General features: G+C 37.8%; 1 protein-coding gene across 23 annotated transcripts in view; it reads left to right on the top strand.

Annotated features, from left to right (window-relative positions):
- CLIP4 (CAP-Gly domain containing linker protein family member 4) overlaps positions 1–14,885 on the top strand; it is an 87,353-nt gene that overhangs the window by 32,789 nt on the left and 39,679 nt on the right. For 22 of the 23 annotated variants that reach the window (XR_014253735.1, XR_014253736.1, XR_014253737.1 and 19 more), the window contains exons 10-14: positions 1,313–1,402; positions 2,222–2,365; positions 5,563–5,697; positions 8,819–8,942; positions 13,458–13,522. Coding sequence is in view for 6 of the 23 variants with exons in the window: in XM_082426143.1 (XP_082282269.1) it covers positions 1,313–1,402; positions 2,222–2,365; positions 5,563–5,697; positions 8,819–8,942; positions 13,458–13,522 (558 nt within the window). In the remaining 17 variants the exon portion in view is untranslated. The remainder of the gene's footprint in view (positions 1–1,312; positions 1,403–2,221; positions 2,366–5,562; positions 5,698–8,818; positions 8,943–13,457; positions 13,523–14,885) is intronic. The other variant, XM_082426142.1, reaches the window with a different exon arrangement.

Raw genomic sequence — 14,885 nt, 5'->3', positions numbered from 1 at the left:
AAATCAGTGTTTTGGGGGAGTTGGGTGTAGTGAGAGTCGGGTAGTCATTTTCAGAATACCAGTGGCAGAGAGTACAGGGTTTCTTACTATCTGACTCTGACTTAAATGAATAATTGCTATAATGATTTGCAAAAATTTTTACCGCAAATTTACTGTCTAAATAGACAGTCTGCTACAATGAATTTGCACACACCAGTGAAATCATGAGTTGTTTGCAGGTCTTAGTAAGTGTGCAGCCGTCATAGCTGTATCAGGTTTGCTTTACCTGCTAGCATTGTGCAAACACACTAAGGAGTGCATTAAGTATCAGACAGTTAGATAGCTGTGTTTTAATTTTATTTATTTATTTATTTACTTATGGCTGTGTTGGGTCTTCGTTTCTGTGCGAGGGCTTTCTCCAGTTGCGGCAAGCGGGGGCCACTCTTCATCGCGGTGCGCGGGCCTCTCACTATCGCGGCCTCTCTTGTTGCGGAGCACAGGCTCCAGACGCGCAGGCTCAGTAATTGTGGCTCACGGGCCCAGCCGCTCTGCGGCACGTGGGATCTTCCCGGACCAGGGCTCGAACCCGTGTCCCCTGCATTGGCGGGCAGACTCTCAACCGCTGTGCCACCAGGGAAGCCCCGATAGCTGTGTTTTAAATGCTTTATATTATTTAGAATTCCTTAGTGGATTTTTAAATAGGTGGAAAAGATACTTTAGTGATATTTGGGGAAATTGAGTGGGGTTTTCAGATGGGTTTAGGAATACATTCTTTTCTTTCCCCTTAAAATAATGAAATATTGGTCCCTGCTGTGAATTTATTATCCAGCGTGTTCTCAGAAGAGGATAAGATTTAGATAATGAGGGGTGTCTGTACTTTAAAAAGCAAATACAGGGCTTCCGTGGTGGCGCAGTGGTTAAGAATCCGCCTACCAATGCAGGGGACACGGGTTCGAGCCCTGGTCCGGGAAGATCTCATATGCCGCGGAGCAACTAAGACCATGTGCCACAACCACTGAGCTCACGTAAACCACAACTACTGAAGCTGCTGCGCCTAGAACCCATGCTCCTCAACATGAGAAGCCCGCGCGCTGCATCGAAGGGTAGCCCCCGCTCGCCATAACTAGAGAAAGCCCGCGCGCAGCAACAAAGACCCAATGCAAAATAAATAAATAAATAAATAAAGTTAAAAAAAAAAGCAAATACACATTTATGTTTAACGTTAAACAAAATTCTTTCTTTTTTTTTTTTTTAATTCTGATTTTTTGACCGAGTGACTCTTTTATTTTTTTTAAAATTCTTTCTTGCTAAAAGTGTTTTGTTTGTGTTCTAGGATTAATGACATCAAAAAAAGATAGTGCTTCAGAATCAACACTTTCATTGCCTCCTGGTGAAGAATTGAAAACTGGAGCAGAGAAAGATGGTAATATAATTTATAACTTCTATTTTCAAAAGTTAATTTACTGATTGAACTTCAAAATAATACAGTGATATAGCTTATATGAGGCTAAAGTTTAAAGTTTGTAAGGGAAGAACCATTACAGTAAAAATTTATCCTTGAAAATCCCCTAAGCAGCTCATAATAAAGTATACATATATATATATATATATATATATATATACACACACACATATTTCTTTTGTATAAAATCCTGTGTTGTGATTCTTATGTACACTTAAATTAGAGAATTACTGGACTAGATTAAGAGAATAAAAGGAAATTCCATAGTGTAGATGTCTTGATAAAAGCATTTAAAGTTGCCTTTAGCTGTCAAATCATTGGGGGAATAGAGCACAAATAGAAAATTCAAAAGTATTCCTGCTTGCCTTCAGGTTAACTCAGAACATTTTAATATTAAGCTTTTGTTACCTTAACAACACATTAGTATGTTTTTTATATAAATAAGATGTGATTCTACTAACTCATCTTAAGTGAGAGGTGAGAGACGGTGGTTAGAATAGGCAGTTGGTCCAAGTTAGTGACATGACAGCGCTCTCCTATATAAGATTATCATCATATAGTGTGGATCCTTTGGATCCTTAAAACTGCTTGGGCGATAAAATCTTGTATGTATGAACTACAGTATATTTTGATGAAATCAGGCGTTTAATTCAACACTAGTTAATCCACAACTGAGGAAGCTAAGTGGAGAGTTTCAGAAGGATTTACCTGGAAAAGCATCTCATTGGTTCACTTCTTATTTTCCACCCTCTGATGTATCCTTTTCCTGTACCATTTTAGTTACCCTGCTTGGATCTGTCAGCAGCTCTTCCTCTACATCTTCTTTGGAGCACAAACAGAGTCACTCCAAGAAACTGAATGCAAGTGGCAGTAACAAGAAGACAATGAGCAAAAGCCCTTCTGTCTCATCTAGAGCCAGTGCCGGTATCTATGGCTTTTTCAACCAGGCTTTCTTGGTGTTTTTTATCTTGGTTTGTTTGTAAGTAGATTTGCTCTTTTTAAGTGTGTTGAAGGAACCCTTTACTTCAGTCAGATTGAACTACTTGTCCCTTCCCTGTCTCCCCCCAGCCCCCCACCTCTCTCCCCTTCGTCAGCATACTCTGGATCTCTCTGCCTTTCCCTCGTGCTCCTGCCATTTTTCCTTGTCTGGATTGACTTCTTCTCTTCCTCATGTATCTATGGACTCTAGCCCCTGTAAGATTCATATCAGAACTTTATGATAGATCTTCAGACACTTGGAAACTATACGGTCTGTTCTCTTTCTTTACTTATCTCTTGTCTAATCTAAACCTAATAATAATAACTAACATGTCAATACATGTTATTTACTATTTCAGGTACTATTAAAGGAATTTTACATACCTTATTTCATTTAATTCTCAAAATAAACCTATGGAGTAGGTACTACTATGATCATCTTCAATTTATGAATGAGGAAACCGAGGCTTAGGGAGGTTAGGCACTGGTGCACAAGGCAGTTTCTAAGTGCACACCTGGGCTTCACCTGCAGGTCTGTCTGATGCTTTGCTGCTACCAGAGTCCGCCTCTGTCTCAAGTACCTTCGGCTCTTCTTCATGCTGTAGGGTCCCCAGACCCCTTCCAGCCTGCTGGTAGAGAGCTGAACCACTGCCTCTCAGTACAAGTCCAGTCTGAGGCTGCTCATGCAGTTTTGGTGACCACACTATGTCATTGGCTCAAACAGAGCCTTACGCTAAGTCTCTTCGTTTTGTGGCTTGACATAGGACTTTACATTTATTTTCATTTAATTTAATGTTTGAATTTTTATCCCTCTGAATTTTGTTTTTTACATCTTGTGTATAGCTTTTTCACACACTTTTGTGTTACCTTCTTATTTAAAAAGCATGCTTTCTCTATTTTTAGCCAAGTCATTGTTTAAAACTGTGTAGGAGAGGTTGACAGTGATAACCTTTTTAACTTGCTGTGAAGCCTGCATGATCCCATTCTGTCCACATTTCTTCAGTTATGTGTAAGGATATATAAAACACGTTTTCTTGTTGAAATCAACATATATATTGAATTTATTGCAGTTCAGTTATTTACCTGCATAGAAAGGAAATGAAGCCACTTTGGCATAACTTAGTTTTAATGAGCCTCATAGTAATTACTAGATTCTTTTTCTAGTACTTTTAGTACTTGTACTGAACCAATATTTTATTGTAGAAAATGTTCATGACAGGACTTATTTTTCTCCTTAAGGTACTTTATTGTATGGGGGAAAAAAACCCAAACAAACGCTCAGTAGTAACACTGATGTAATAAAGTTAAAAGTTGAGGCCCTAAAAGTGGAGAACCTGGAAATTTTGCTTGAATATTTATTTTCTGAACAGATTCCTCTTCCCTTGAAACCAGTTTCTCTTTAATGCTGTGAGGAACAGAGGTGAAAAGATGCAGTGATGTAGCAATCCTGTTTGTCCTCATTTTATTTACATTTTAAGGACCTCTTCATTTGGAATTTGGGCTTTTGACATTGACTTGATTTTAAAATTTATGTGTGGGTATGGAATTATCTTTTTTACCCTTTATGTAAGGTAGTTCTAGTGTGCCTACATACTTAACCTTTTTTTCTTTTTATAAATTTGAGGGGTTTGTGGACCTAAATAATAGTAGAGATGAAGAGAGTTATCAATTAGAGTGAGAAGGAGGTCCTTTTAAAAGGGGAGGGAGATGTGTGAGAGAAAGTCCGTGTTCCGAACCCCAGAGATGTTTCCTTGAGAAATTATTGCTAGAGTGAGTAGATATTCCACTTTCTCTGTAGGTTTGCATTTGGGGTAGATGTGGACTGCAGAGGGTGGACGTTTCGGGGAAGCTAAGGACAAAGGATTAAGGAGAAAGAGGAGCAGAAAGAAGGGATTGGGGGATGGGAGAGGTTGGGGAGGAAGGCTGTGAGCTCAGCCCCACTGTATGCCACGTTGACCTCGCTGTCCTTGGTCCATTGTCTGCAGACAGCGTGGGGACAGGCGTGCGAGTTTCTGGTCACAGGGTCAGGGTTTTAAGTCAGGTGTGCCACCTACTCCCTGTGAACACCGTGTCTTCATTAATTCCTGAGTTTGTATCTTATCTATGATTATAATTCTCATGAAAAGCACTTTGTAAACTGTGAAGTGCTTGGGAAATGTTAGTTATTTTGAGGGCTAAGGACTTTTTAGTATACACTTGATCCAGACCTTCCTTCTGCCTGAGTTTGTGTTCCTCATTTGTTACCATGTTTTTAGTTTTTGCCTGTTAACAGTCTGACTTAACCCTCTATCCCACACCCTCACGCAGGGTTCCCTAGGCCTTCTCAGATGACAGCCACTCAAATCTGTTCATGGACTGATGGGAGAAGCCTCAGGGGCCCACCTCTTCTCTGTTATAATCGAACAGCTTTCAAGACAGTGTTTCTCCAGGACTTCTGATGTTCAGTAGTGGGAGTTTCAGGGTTTAGGTTTGAATCAAGGTCTGGGCAGGGAGCGCTTTTGTTTCTAATAAGGAAATCAATTTGGGGTAATTGGAATCTTACAGCAATTTCACTTTTAAATTATGTTTATGTATGTATCATTTACACTGAGTCCCACTGAACTACTATGATTCTAGCATTTTACTAGAATAGGGATTGGTGGACTATAGCCCATGGGGCAAATCCAACCTGCCACCTATTTTTGTAAATAAAGTTGTATTGGAACATGTTGTGCCCATTTTGTCTGTCTGCTTTTGTGCTACGACAGCAGAGTTGAGTAGTTGTGCAGAGTAGTGTGGCTTGCAAAGCCTAAAATATTTACTGTGTAGCCCTTTACAGAAAAGGTGTGCTGACCTCTGTTCTAGTAGAGAGTGCCACCAGGAAGTCAGGATAAAGTTGATACTTCACCAGGAATCAAGTGTAAGTTCCTGTGGCAATGACTGTCTCAGGAAACCCTTCAAATTTCTTTTGAGTAGCTTTACTTCACATGTGAGAAACACAACTGTAGATGCTGTGTTTAAGGAAAGGCAGCATATATTGAAATCTCCAACTAACTAGACTGGTTAGAATAAACAGTAGTTTTTTGGCTTATGTGCTTTTTGAGTTTCCCTTTGTTTTTTCTCTCTTCCTGCCCCATCCTCTTCCCCAACCAACCCCAAAACAGGTTTGAATTCCTCAGCAACATCTGTAGCAAATAATGCACGCTGTGAAGGAGAACTCCACCTTGGAGATAGGGTGTTGGTGGTAGGCCAGAGAACTGGTACCATTAAGTTCTTTGGGACAACAAACTTTGCTCCAGGTAACTCATCTGTATAGTCTTTGCTCAACTTGAATTCTTTAGATAACAAAAGGTTTAAAATTTTACACGTAAATAAAACTTACAGAGAATTCTTGATTAATAGTTGTTGTGGATGATAGCTATGGCACAGACAGTGGGAAACATTGATTCAAATGCAGACTGTTTTTACTCAGGTTGATTGTTACTTATGAATTGTTCTTGCCATTTGTGTTTTAAATTGTCTAAAGTTAAAATTAGTTGTTACTCTCCAGTTTTACTCTCACTGATTGCCAAGTGTGCTAAATAACAGAGAAAACATTTTAGCATCAGATTTGTGCTAAGCATAGTCTTTAAAATGAGTGGATAATGAGTTTACTGCATACAGCTTTTAACAGAGTGGCTTGGAGAGGAAAGCAAACAAAGCGGTTCAAAGGAAAATGAAAAACGTTTGCGTACTCTGGGATCTTAAAAATGCATGTTTGTGTATTTATATATTCATTCCAATCTAGACTTAACATTGTGTTTCCAAAAGTAAAGATTATCTTTCTTTTATATTTTCAGTGATTGTAATTTCAAACAGAAGCCAGTCGAATAAAACCATGTTTGTATTTTTAAATAGCAATATGCTGTTTTGACACATGGTGGCATTGCAGCATTTTAGGAAAAGGTTACCTAGAACATTGATTTTTTAAAAAAAGTTTGTAGCCTTCTGTCAAGAACTCTGAAGGATCTGAGATTTTACCCTATTTGCAAGTTAACAAGTTGGATTGCCATGGTTTTGTAGATGCTGGCAGAAGATGGTAGGCTCCTGGGTCAGCGATAGAGGACCTCAGTGCTCTCTGCAATAGTGGTAGCCAAAGTGGCAGCATTTTCTTCTGTTTCCTGAGCCCCAGTTCCCAGGGGGTGAGATAGGGAGGGCCAGGTGACACCTGTACACCCAGTGGTTTATGCTATAGGAGAGGAGCCCCGAGCTTAAGGAATATGAACCTTTGTACTAGACAGTAAGCATGCCTGTCTTTTGTGCCGGGGGAGACTCTGTCTCCATCCCCCAAGGCCATCTTCTCTACAAACATCCATGAAAAGACGGTCAGTGCCTCTGTCCATAAGGCCTGTAGAAACATGGAGAATTGTCTCCCAACACATTCTTGTTTCATTAGTACCATTTATAATTGCAGTCCAACTACTAATGGATTGGAGATGGGCTATATGTTTTATTATTCATGTCTCTCTTAGGGCACCAGGTAGTAATTGAGATTAGTTAGAATGTCCTTAATATGGTTCTCAAATAAAAACCTAGGAATTCCAAAGGTAGGTTATTTTTCCACAATCACCATGTCTTCTGAGTTTCCTTTCTCTGGTTTTATTAAACAAGGCTTGAACGGTTTGTTTTGTTTGGATGCAGTTGTTTTAGGTTGACTTTTGATTTTTAAACTCCTAGTGTAGAGCATGTAGAAATTTGAAAAGTCATAAGCAAATATAGAAGTTGGAAATTTTTCATTAAAGTCCTTCTGCTCTTTCAGAAAGAAGTAGCGTATATTTCTTGTGGCATCAGCATTTAGATCAATCAGTTCTATAGGACAGTGGTAATATCTAGGCTTCTTATAGATGATAAGATCTAGACCTGACAGAGGGCATGTTCAGCCCCTTCAGCATGTTTATCAGTGCCACCTCTGAAAGAAAGTTGCCATTTACATGGGAAGATGTCCATTCCTCACCACTACCAGACAGTATGCAGTCACTATTGTTAACACTTGCCATAATGCCTTCCTGCTGTGTGCTACACACTTTCAGGAGTTACGTGGGAAACATGTAGCAGTGATATGGTGTATTAAAATGGGAAAATGCAAAAATTATGTAGGAAAGCATCAAAGGCAGAAGGAAGTAAAACTTGGAAAATTATAACCGTGGCACTCAGAAATAACAATGGCAGCCAGAGTAACCCAGTTAGCGACATTCAGAAATGCGATGACTGAGTATTAGTACGGCTGAGCAGTGGGTTTGTACACCTCACTCTGTACCTGTGCAGGGTAGGACTGCTTAAGTATAAAAGACAATTACACGCATTACGTTAGTCTTTTCAACTCAAACTCCAATATCGGGAATGGACTCAGGTATCATCTTTTTGAATGAAAGAGGAAAAAAATTAAGAACTTCTAGATTGTCATTTTAGAGGTTATATAATTGACTCTTTGAACTATTAATCTGAAGGGAACAATATTTTTGTATTTTGTCATTTGTAATAAGTTTCTCAATATCTATATCCTTATTTTTTTATTTGATACTGATTCTAAGAGACCACATACAATTAACTATTGTATTCTCCTTTTAAAAAAAAAAATGAGTGGACTGTCAGGTACTTTTAACTGAACTGGAGGTACCCTCATCCAGAGCCATTACTCTAGGAGTATATGTCCATTTATCTAATATTTGCCACACTAAAAGCAACCTTACTATTTTAATTTTATGCTCTCTAGAAAAGGAAATCCTATTACTCTCCTCAGAGTGGGCCCTTTTAAATACTTAAAAGCCTTTTAGAAAATTATTCCTATTAACTAACCTAAATCTTTTCATTTAGGTTAAAAATGATTTTTTTTTCCTTCCTGGGTGGGGAAAAAATGAAAGAAAAAAAAGAGTCACCATGAAGTCTAGTCATATTTTCCATATTATTTTTGTCCCCCTTTAATTATTTCAGAACTGTTTGTGGTATTCTAATACTGGGAGAGTAAAATGAAAAGATTGCATATTCATTTTACGATTTATACATCTCAGTATCATGCTACACTGCTCTCAATTTAAACAGACCATACTACCGAGTTAAGGACAGTTTCTTATTGTAGCTTTTAGATATATTTTGGTCATACACTACTTGTATAATAGCTAATCCTTGCCAAATTTGTGTTTGTGCATTTTATCTTTCTCCCTTAATGTACAACTCTGCAATTATGCTTGTAAAATGTTTTTCTAGTTCATTTTTCAATTTTTCAAATTTTGTTTTATAATTTTATCATTTGAAAGCTGAATGATCATGAGGATTTTGGTCATTTGTGAAAATGTTAAACCATCTAGACTTTGGGTTTGTATAATAGCATAACAATTTTGGATAAAGTGCAGATGCTTTTAAAATCCCATGTTCTTGTTCTAGGATATTGGTACGGGATAGAGCTTGATAAACCCCATGGCAAGAATGATGGTTCAGTTGGAGGTGTGCAGTACTTTAGTTGTTCCCCAAGATATGGAATATTTGCTCCTCCATCCAGGGTACAAAGGTGAGAAAAAATGAAATTTACACTATTCACAAGAACTTTTTGTAATGTGCAGTGGGTTATAGTTAAGAGTCCCTAATTTTATATTAAAGACATGCATTGACTATAGCCCATGTCTTCTTTCAAGGGGTTAACCAACCACCTTCTTCAGAGGGAAGGCTCATGGAAAGCTAAATTTGCTTTGCTGAGGATTTGCAATTTTAAAAACCTCCTTTATTCCTCATTTGCAAACCCTGTGAGTATGTGTAGGCTATTAGGAGTGGTGTTTGCCGCTCAGAACAGTGAGAGCAGCAAGCTTAATCTGTCATGCAAACAAAAGTAAAAATGCTCTCTGATTGCTTCAGTCACATCCTAACTACATTAAATTTCCTGCCAGCAGGCACGCCATTCATTCTCCTACAAACCTAATGGAACCAAAATGGCTTTTTCCTCTGATTTCTTTAGTTTTCAAAAATAGATAGGCAGTAGATCTTTGGGGGAAGTGAAGCTTCAAGGATTTATATATAATATACCTCCCCGGTATTTCTTCTTAAGATAGTACACTTTTGTACCAGCTCACTCTGGTTTTTAAAAAAACAGTTGAGCAGAAGTGAGTCCTCATGAAATTCCAGGTACTGTTGTGTGAAATGACTTAATGTGCTGAAAGAAGTTGGCTTGGTATGCTTTTCAGTGGATGGGAAATGGGATACTCATCTTTAAATAGGAAATAACATGTATGGTATAGTCACATTCATGAGAATAGATCTATGATCTCAACCTGGGAGTCCCATCTTGTTCCCTTCCAACTAGACTGTGTGACTGCCTCCTGGCAAATTTAACAGTTTTTAAATCCATTTTCTTTCTCACTTTGTTTTTCTTATTGAATAATTACATGTAATTTTTGTATTGTTTTCCTTCTTCTATGATGTACTTAGTATAATTCTTTTCTTATTATTTATGATTTTATAGCATTTAATGTATAATGCTTTGCAGTTTATAAAGTACCTTCAATTAAATGTTGTTTCATTTGATCCTAATAAGTATTTGGTCAGGTGAGCTGGAAAAGAATAACTACAGATGGTCCCTGACTTACAATGGTTCAGCTTATGATTTTTTGACTTTATGATGGTGCAAAAGTGATAAGAATTCAGTAGAAACTGTATTTCAAATTTTGAATTTTGATCATTCCCTGAGCTAGCGATGTGCAGTACAATATTCCCTCGAGATGCTGGGCAGGGCAGCAGCAACTCCCAGTCAGCCATGTGATCACGAGGGTGAACAGCCAATACATTTACGACCCTTCTGTACCAATACAAGCATTCTGTTTTTCACTTGAAGTACAGCATTCAATAAATTACATGAGACATTCAGCACTTTATTGTAAAATAGGCTTTGTGTTAGATGACTTTGCCCAACTGTAGACTCATGAAAGTGTTCTGAGCACATTTAAGGTAGGCGAGGCTAAGCGATGATGTTCAGTAGATTAGGTGTATTAAATGCATTTTCAACTTAAGATGGGTTTATCGGGACGTAACCCCATTGTAAGTTGAGGAGGATCTGTACAAATAGTTATTGAGCATTTAGTAAGTGGTGGGCTCTGTACCATGTACTTCATGAATCTCTCCCAGGCTCAGTGAGGTATAAGGTAATATGATTATTCCTATTTTGCAGGTGAAGAAAAGTTACAAGAGATACAGTAGCTTTGCTAAAGTCATATAGCTACTGTAGGGGACGAAAAACTTGTCCTGTCTATGAATTAAACTGACAACACATAGATGAACAGGAGAAAAATCATGCACACTTATTAAATGTTAATTTTACATGCATGGGGGCATTACAGAAAGCAGTGAATGCCCAAAATAGTGGTGAGATTGGGGAGTTTATAGACCATCTTAATAGGGGAAAGGGAGGGGGAGAACGGCCACTTGTGGGGGAGCAGATGATGTTAGGAAAGATTAGTGGGCCCTTAGGAAAATGGATGGGGATGTGATAGTCTGTGACAGTGTCTGTCTGGGTGTGGTATTAACTCCTCATCTTCTCTCCTGTGATGAGAGTCAGTCTTCTCTGCTTGATGAAACTCCCGGGAAGGGGATTTATGGCAATTCAGTTCTTTTTCGGGAAGATCTGTTTTAGGCAGATAAGGGGAGTTCAGAGAAAGCCTCTTCCTGCATTTGTTGATTCTCAAATGCCTTTAGCTCAAAATAATCCTTGCACCAGAGTGGCATGTTTTGGGTGGGGTATTTTGATCTCCCACACTAGTTAATGGTGGAGCTGGACTCAGCCCAGGTTTGTTATTTTGCTGTTGTTTTTTTCCTAAGCCCTTGCTTTTAGGCAGTTTGCTGGGGTTTTTTGGTAGTCATTTTATAAATGAAGAAAAAGAGGTAGTAGCTAGTGGCACTTACACGTGCTGGCACTGTTTTAAGTACTCTATATGTATTGTTTACTGCTCTGCAGCAACCCCGTGTGTCAGGTACTGCAGTTATCCCTATTTCACAGGTGGGGAAAGTAAGGCACAGAGAGGTTAAGTGAGTTGTGCAGTTGTGCACAGCTCCCAAGTGGAGATTTGAGCCCAGGTAGTCTAGTATCAGAATGTGTACTCTTAACCATTACCCTATAATGGTTAAAAGAGGCCCAGTGACTTTCTTTAGGACCTGTATCTTATCAATGCTTGATTTGGGAATAAAATCCATAGTGAGTCACCAGTCAGTCTTCTGGGTTCTCATATTACTTAGAACAAATCTTCATTAACACATTGCTACAGTCTCTCATATGTTTTATTTGTCTCCTAGTCGTGAGGCCTGGGGTTCTCCGTTTCGTGTTTGATTACCCAAGGAACACAGTTTGGCATGTTGTATGCACAGTAAATATTGATCAAATTTTGTTCAGTGTTTTTTATGCTGTAACAACTTTCTTCTCTGTTATATTGTGAAGCCTCTTTCTCTCTCCTGGTTTTATCTTCTTTTTCTTGCTTTGTTTATGGAACACACATTTTTTACTTTTTTTTGCCATCTATTTGGTCTTCTTTAAGGTGATTCATTTAAAAGCAGCCCCCTCATCTTAGAAGAAGCAGGGCTCTCTCTCTAAATGAACTGCTGTCTCTATCCAGCTGTCTTCCTGTCATCTAATGATTGTCTCATTCATCATCATCAAATACTATTAAGTGTCTTTTAGCACTTTGTGCTGTGCTAGGCGTTCTATAAGTAAATAAAACAGACATGGTGCCTGATTTTGAGGAGCTTCTAATTTAAACCAGCTTTGGAGCTCTTTAAAGATAACACTGATCTTCAAGAAGGAAGAATTTTAAACTAGGGACTCCTGAGAGAACAGTCAATCACATAGTGACCAATCACAACCTCACCTTGCATTGCACTCCTCCCCAGATTGTAGCTGGCCTTTTAAAAATTTTTTATTTTAATAGTTCCATTAAAAAATGTGCCCCCTGTCCCAGAATGCACATGTTACTTTCCTCTGCTTGAATGGCTTTCTACTTTCACCGAAGTATCATCTAGTTAATGCTTTTTCTTCTATTAACTTATATATCAACCAATATTACTTTATAGAAATTCTAAGACACTGACTGGATCTAATCTTTCTCTCTCTCTCTCTGTCTATTTTTTGCTCAAGTGGTTTTTATCAGCATAGCATTAATTTTCTTATTCTTAGTTCCTACCATTACATACTTATTACTAATGAACTGATCACTTTTAGAATTAAGTTCTCAACTCTCCATCACAGCTTAATTCAAGTATCTGTCCTCTTCATCAAGTCATATTCTTTGCATTCATTAGTCTCTCATTGATTGCTGTATGTTATGTATCTTGTGAAAATGATGCATGTGAATTGCAAGATGAAATTGCAAATATTGTAAGAGTTGCAGGATCTCTTTATGGTAACAAAGTGTGCTGGTGCAAGTGATTGATAGAATGAAGACTGCAGATTTAGGTCAGTAAACAATTGGAAGAAAATGAGACTGTTATAGGATTGGCTTTTTAAAAATAAAGAATGATTTGAGTATCAAAAAAATAGACCTGTCGGGAATGTGACCTTTATGATTGTGCTTAGAGTCAAGTATAAAATAAAACATGTTGAATCGTATTAGCCAGTTTTATCAGAAAAATCCCATATATACACAGACTCAGCTGATGTTTTTTCAATGTAAAAATGTGGTGTTTTTACAGTTATAACCTAACATTTGTTAAATTTAACATAAAATAAAATTTTCACATTTTTTAGTTTCATCTTTGAAAATAAAGCTCCAAAGAAGAAAAGTCAGGCCCCTATTTGAAATGAATTCATCTGAAGTTGACTTTCTCTGTACTTACTATGCTTATATAACAAGGACCTCTTCTGTCTGATTATTGCCTGTCTGTGGTGCTAGATTGAAGTTCATCCCTGGCTCATGATAGATGCTTGGTAAATGCTTGTCGAACGAGTGAAATAAGAAATAACCATTGGTGTGAAACCCTCAGTTAAGCACCAGTCTTAAATCTGAAGACCAGCTACTTCTAATGAGGTTTGCATTACTTGGTTTATTCACAGGGTAACAGATTCCCTGGATACTCTTTCAGAAATTTCTTCAAATAAGCAGAATCATTCTTATCCTGGTAAGATTACACAGTTTTATGTTCCTAATAATTATTTCTTTGGTTTTTTTTTTATTTCTTTGCTTTTATTCATTGAAAAATTTTTATTGTAAAGTATATATGTATACAAAAGAGTATATGAAATATATTTGTATAGTTCATGTAATCATAAACAACACCTATTACCCACCCCATAGCCAAAGATGATGATTACCTGTATGTCCTATAGAAACCCCTGAGTATCCCCCGAGTCTCATCTGCCTCCCTTTTCGTATACTCTGTCTTCAGGTTATGCATCTTGAATTTTATGTTAATTATTCCCTTGATTTTCTTTATGTCTATCCCCCATAGATAGATATGTCAATAAATAATATATGTTTAGTTTTTATTTTTAACATCTTTATTGGAGAATAATTGTTTTGCATTGTTGTGATAGTTGCTGCTGTATAACAAAGTGAATCAGCTATACATATACATATATCCCCATATCCTCCTCCCTCTTGTGTCTCCCTCCCAGCCTCCCTATCCCATCCCTCTAGGTGGTCACAAAGCACTGAGCTGATCTCCCTTTGCTATGCAGCTGCTTCCTACTAGCTATCTGTTTTACATTTGGTAGTGTATATATGTCAATGCCACTCTCTCACTTCGTCCCAGCTTACCCTTCCCCCTCCCCGTGTCCTCAAGTTTAGTTTTGATTGTTGTTTGCTATGTTATTTAGTGTTCCATTAAAATACATTATTCATTCTATATTTGATGGATATTTGGGTTATATCCTGTTTTTAACTATTAGAAACTATGCCATTGTGCACATTTGCAAAAGTTTCTCCAGGATTGCCAGGCATGGGATATCCATATCTTCAATCTTCCTGGGTATGCCAAACTGTTCACATGGGCAGTGGATGAGAGCCTCTGTCACTCCTCACCTCACCAACAGTAGTCTTGTTTGCCCATCTGATTGGGTGTAAATGGTATCTCCTTGTGGTTTTAATTTGCATTTTTCAGATTACAAATGAGGTTGGGCCTGTTTCCATGTTTATGGACCACATACATTTCCTCTTCTACGATGTGCCTATTCACGTCTACTGCCCATTTTTCTTTTGGTTGGTTTGTTTTTATCTTATTAATTTGTAGGTTTCTTTATATATTTTGGACACTAATATTTTGTCAGTTCTGTTTGTTGCAAATATCTTTCCCAGTTTTTGACTTGTCTTTTGCCCCCCCCCTTCCTTTTTTGGCATCTTTTGATGAGCAGAAGTTTTTAATTTTTAAGTAGTCAAAATAGCAAACCATTATGTTTTTGCATGTTTTGTGACTTGTCTTTTCATTGTCTTAACAGTGTCTATCACAGAGTGGAAGTTTTTAATTTCAATGAAGTCCAAGTTAT

This window comes from Balaenoptera physalus (assembly GCF_965194825.1).
Source record: "Balaenoptera physalus genome assembly, chromosome: 15".
Classification (NCBI taxonomy): domain Eukaryota; kingdom Metazoa; phylum Chordata; class Mammalia; order Artiodactyla; family Balaenopteridae; genus Balaenoptera; species Balaenoptera physalus.
The sequence above is the reverse complement of the archived record's forward strand: the minus strand, read 5'-3'. Positions and strand labels throughout refer to the sequence as shown.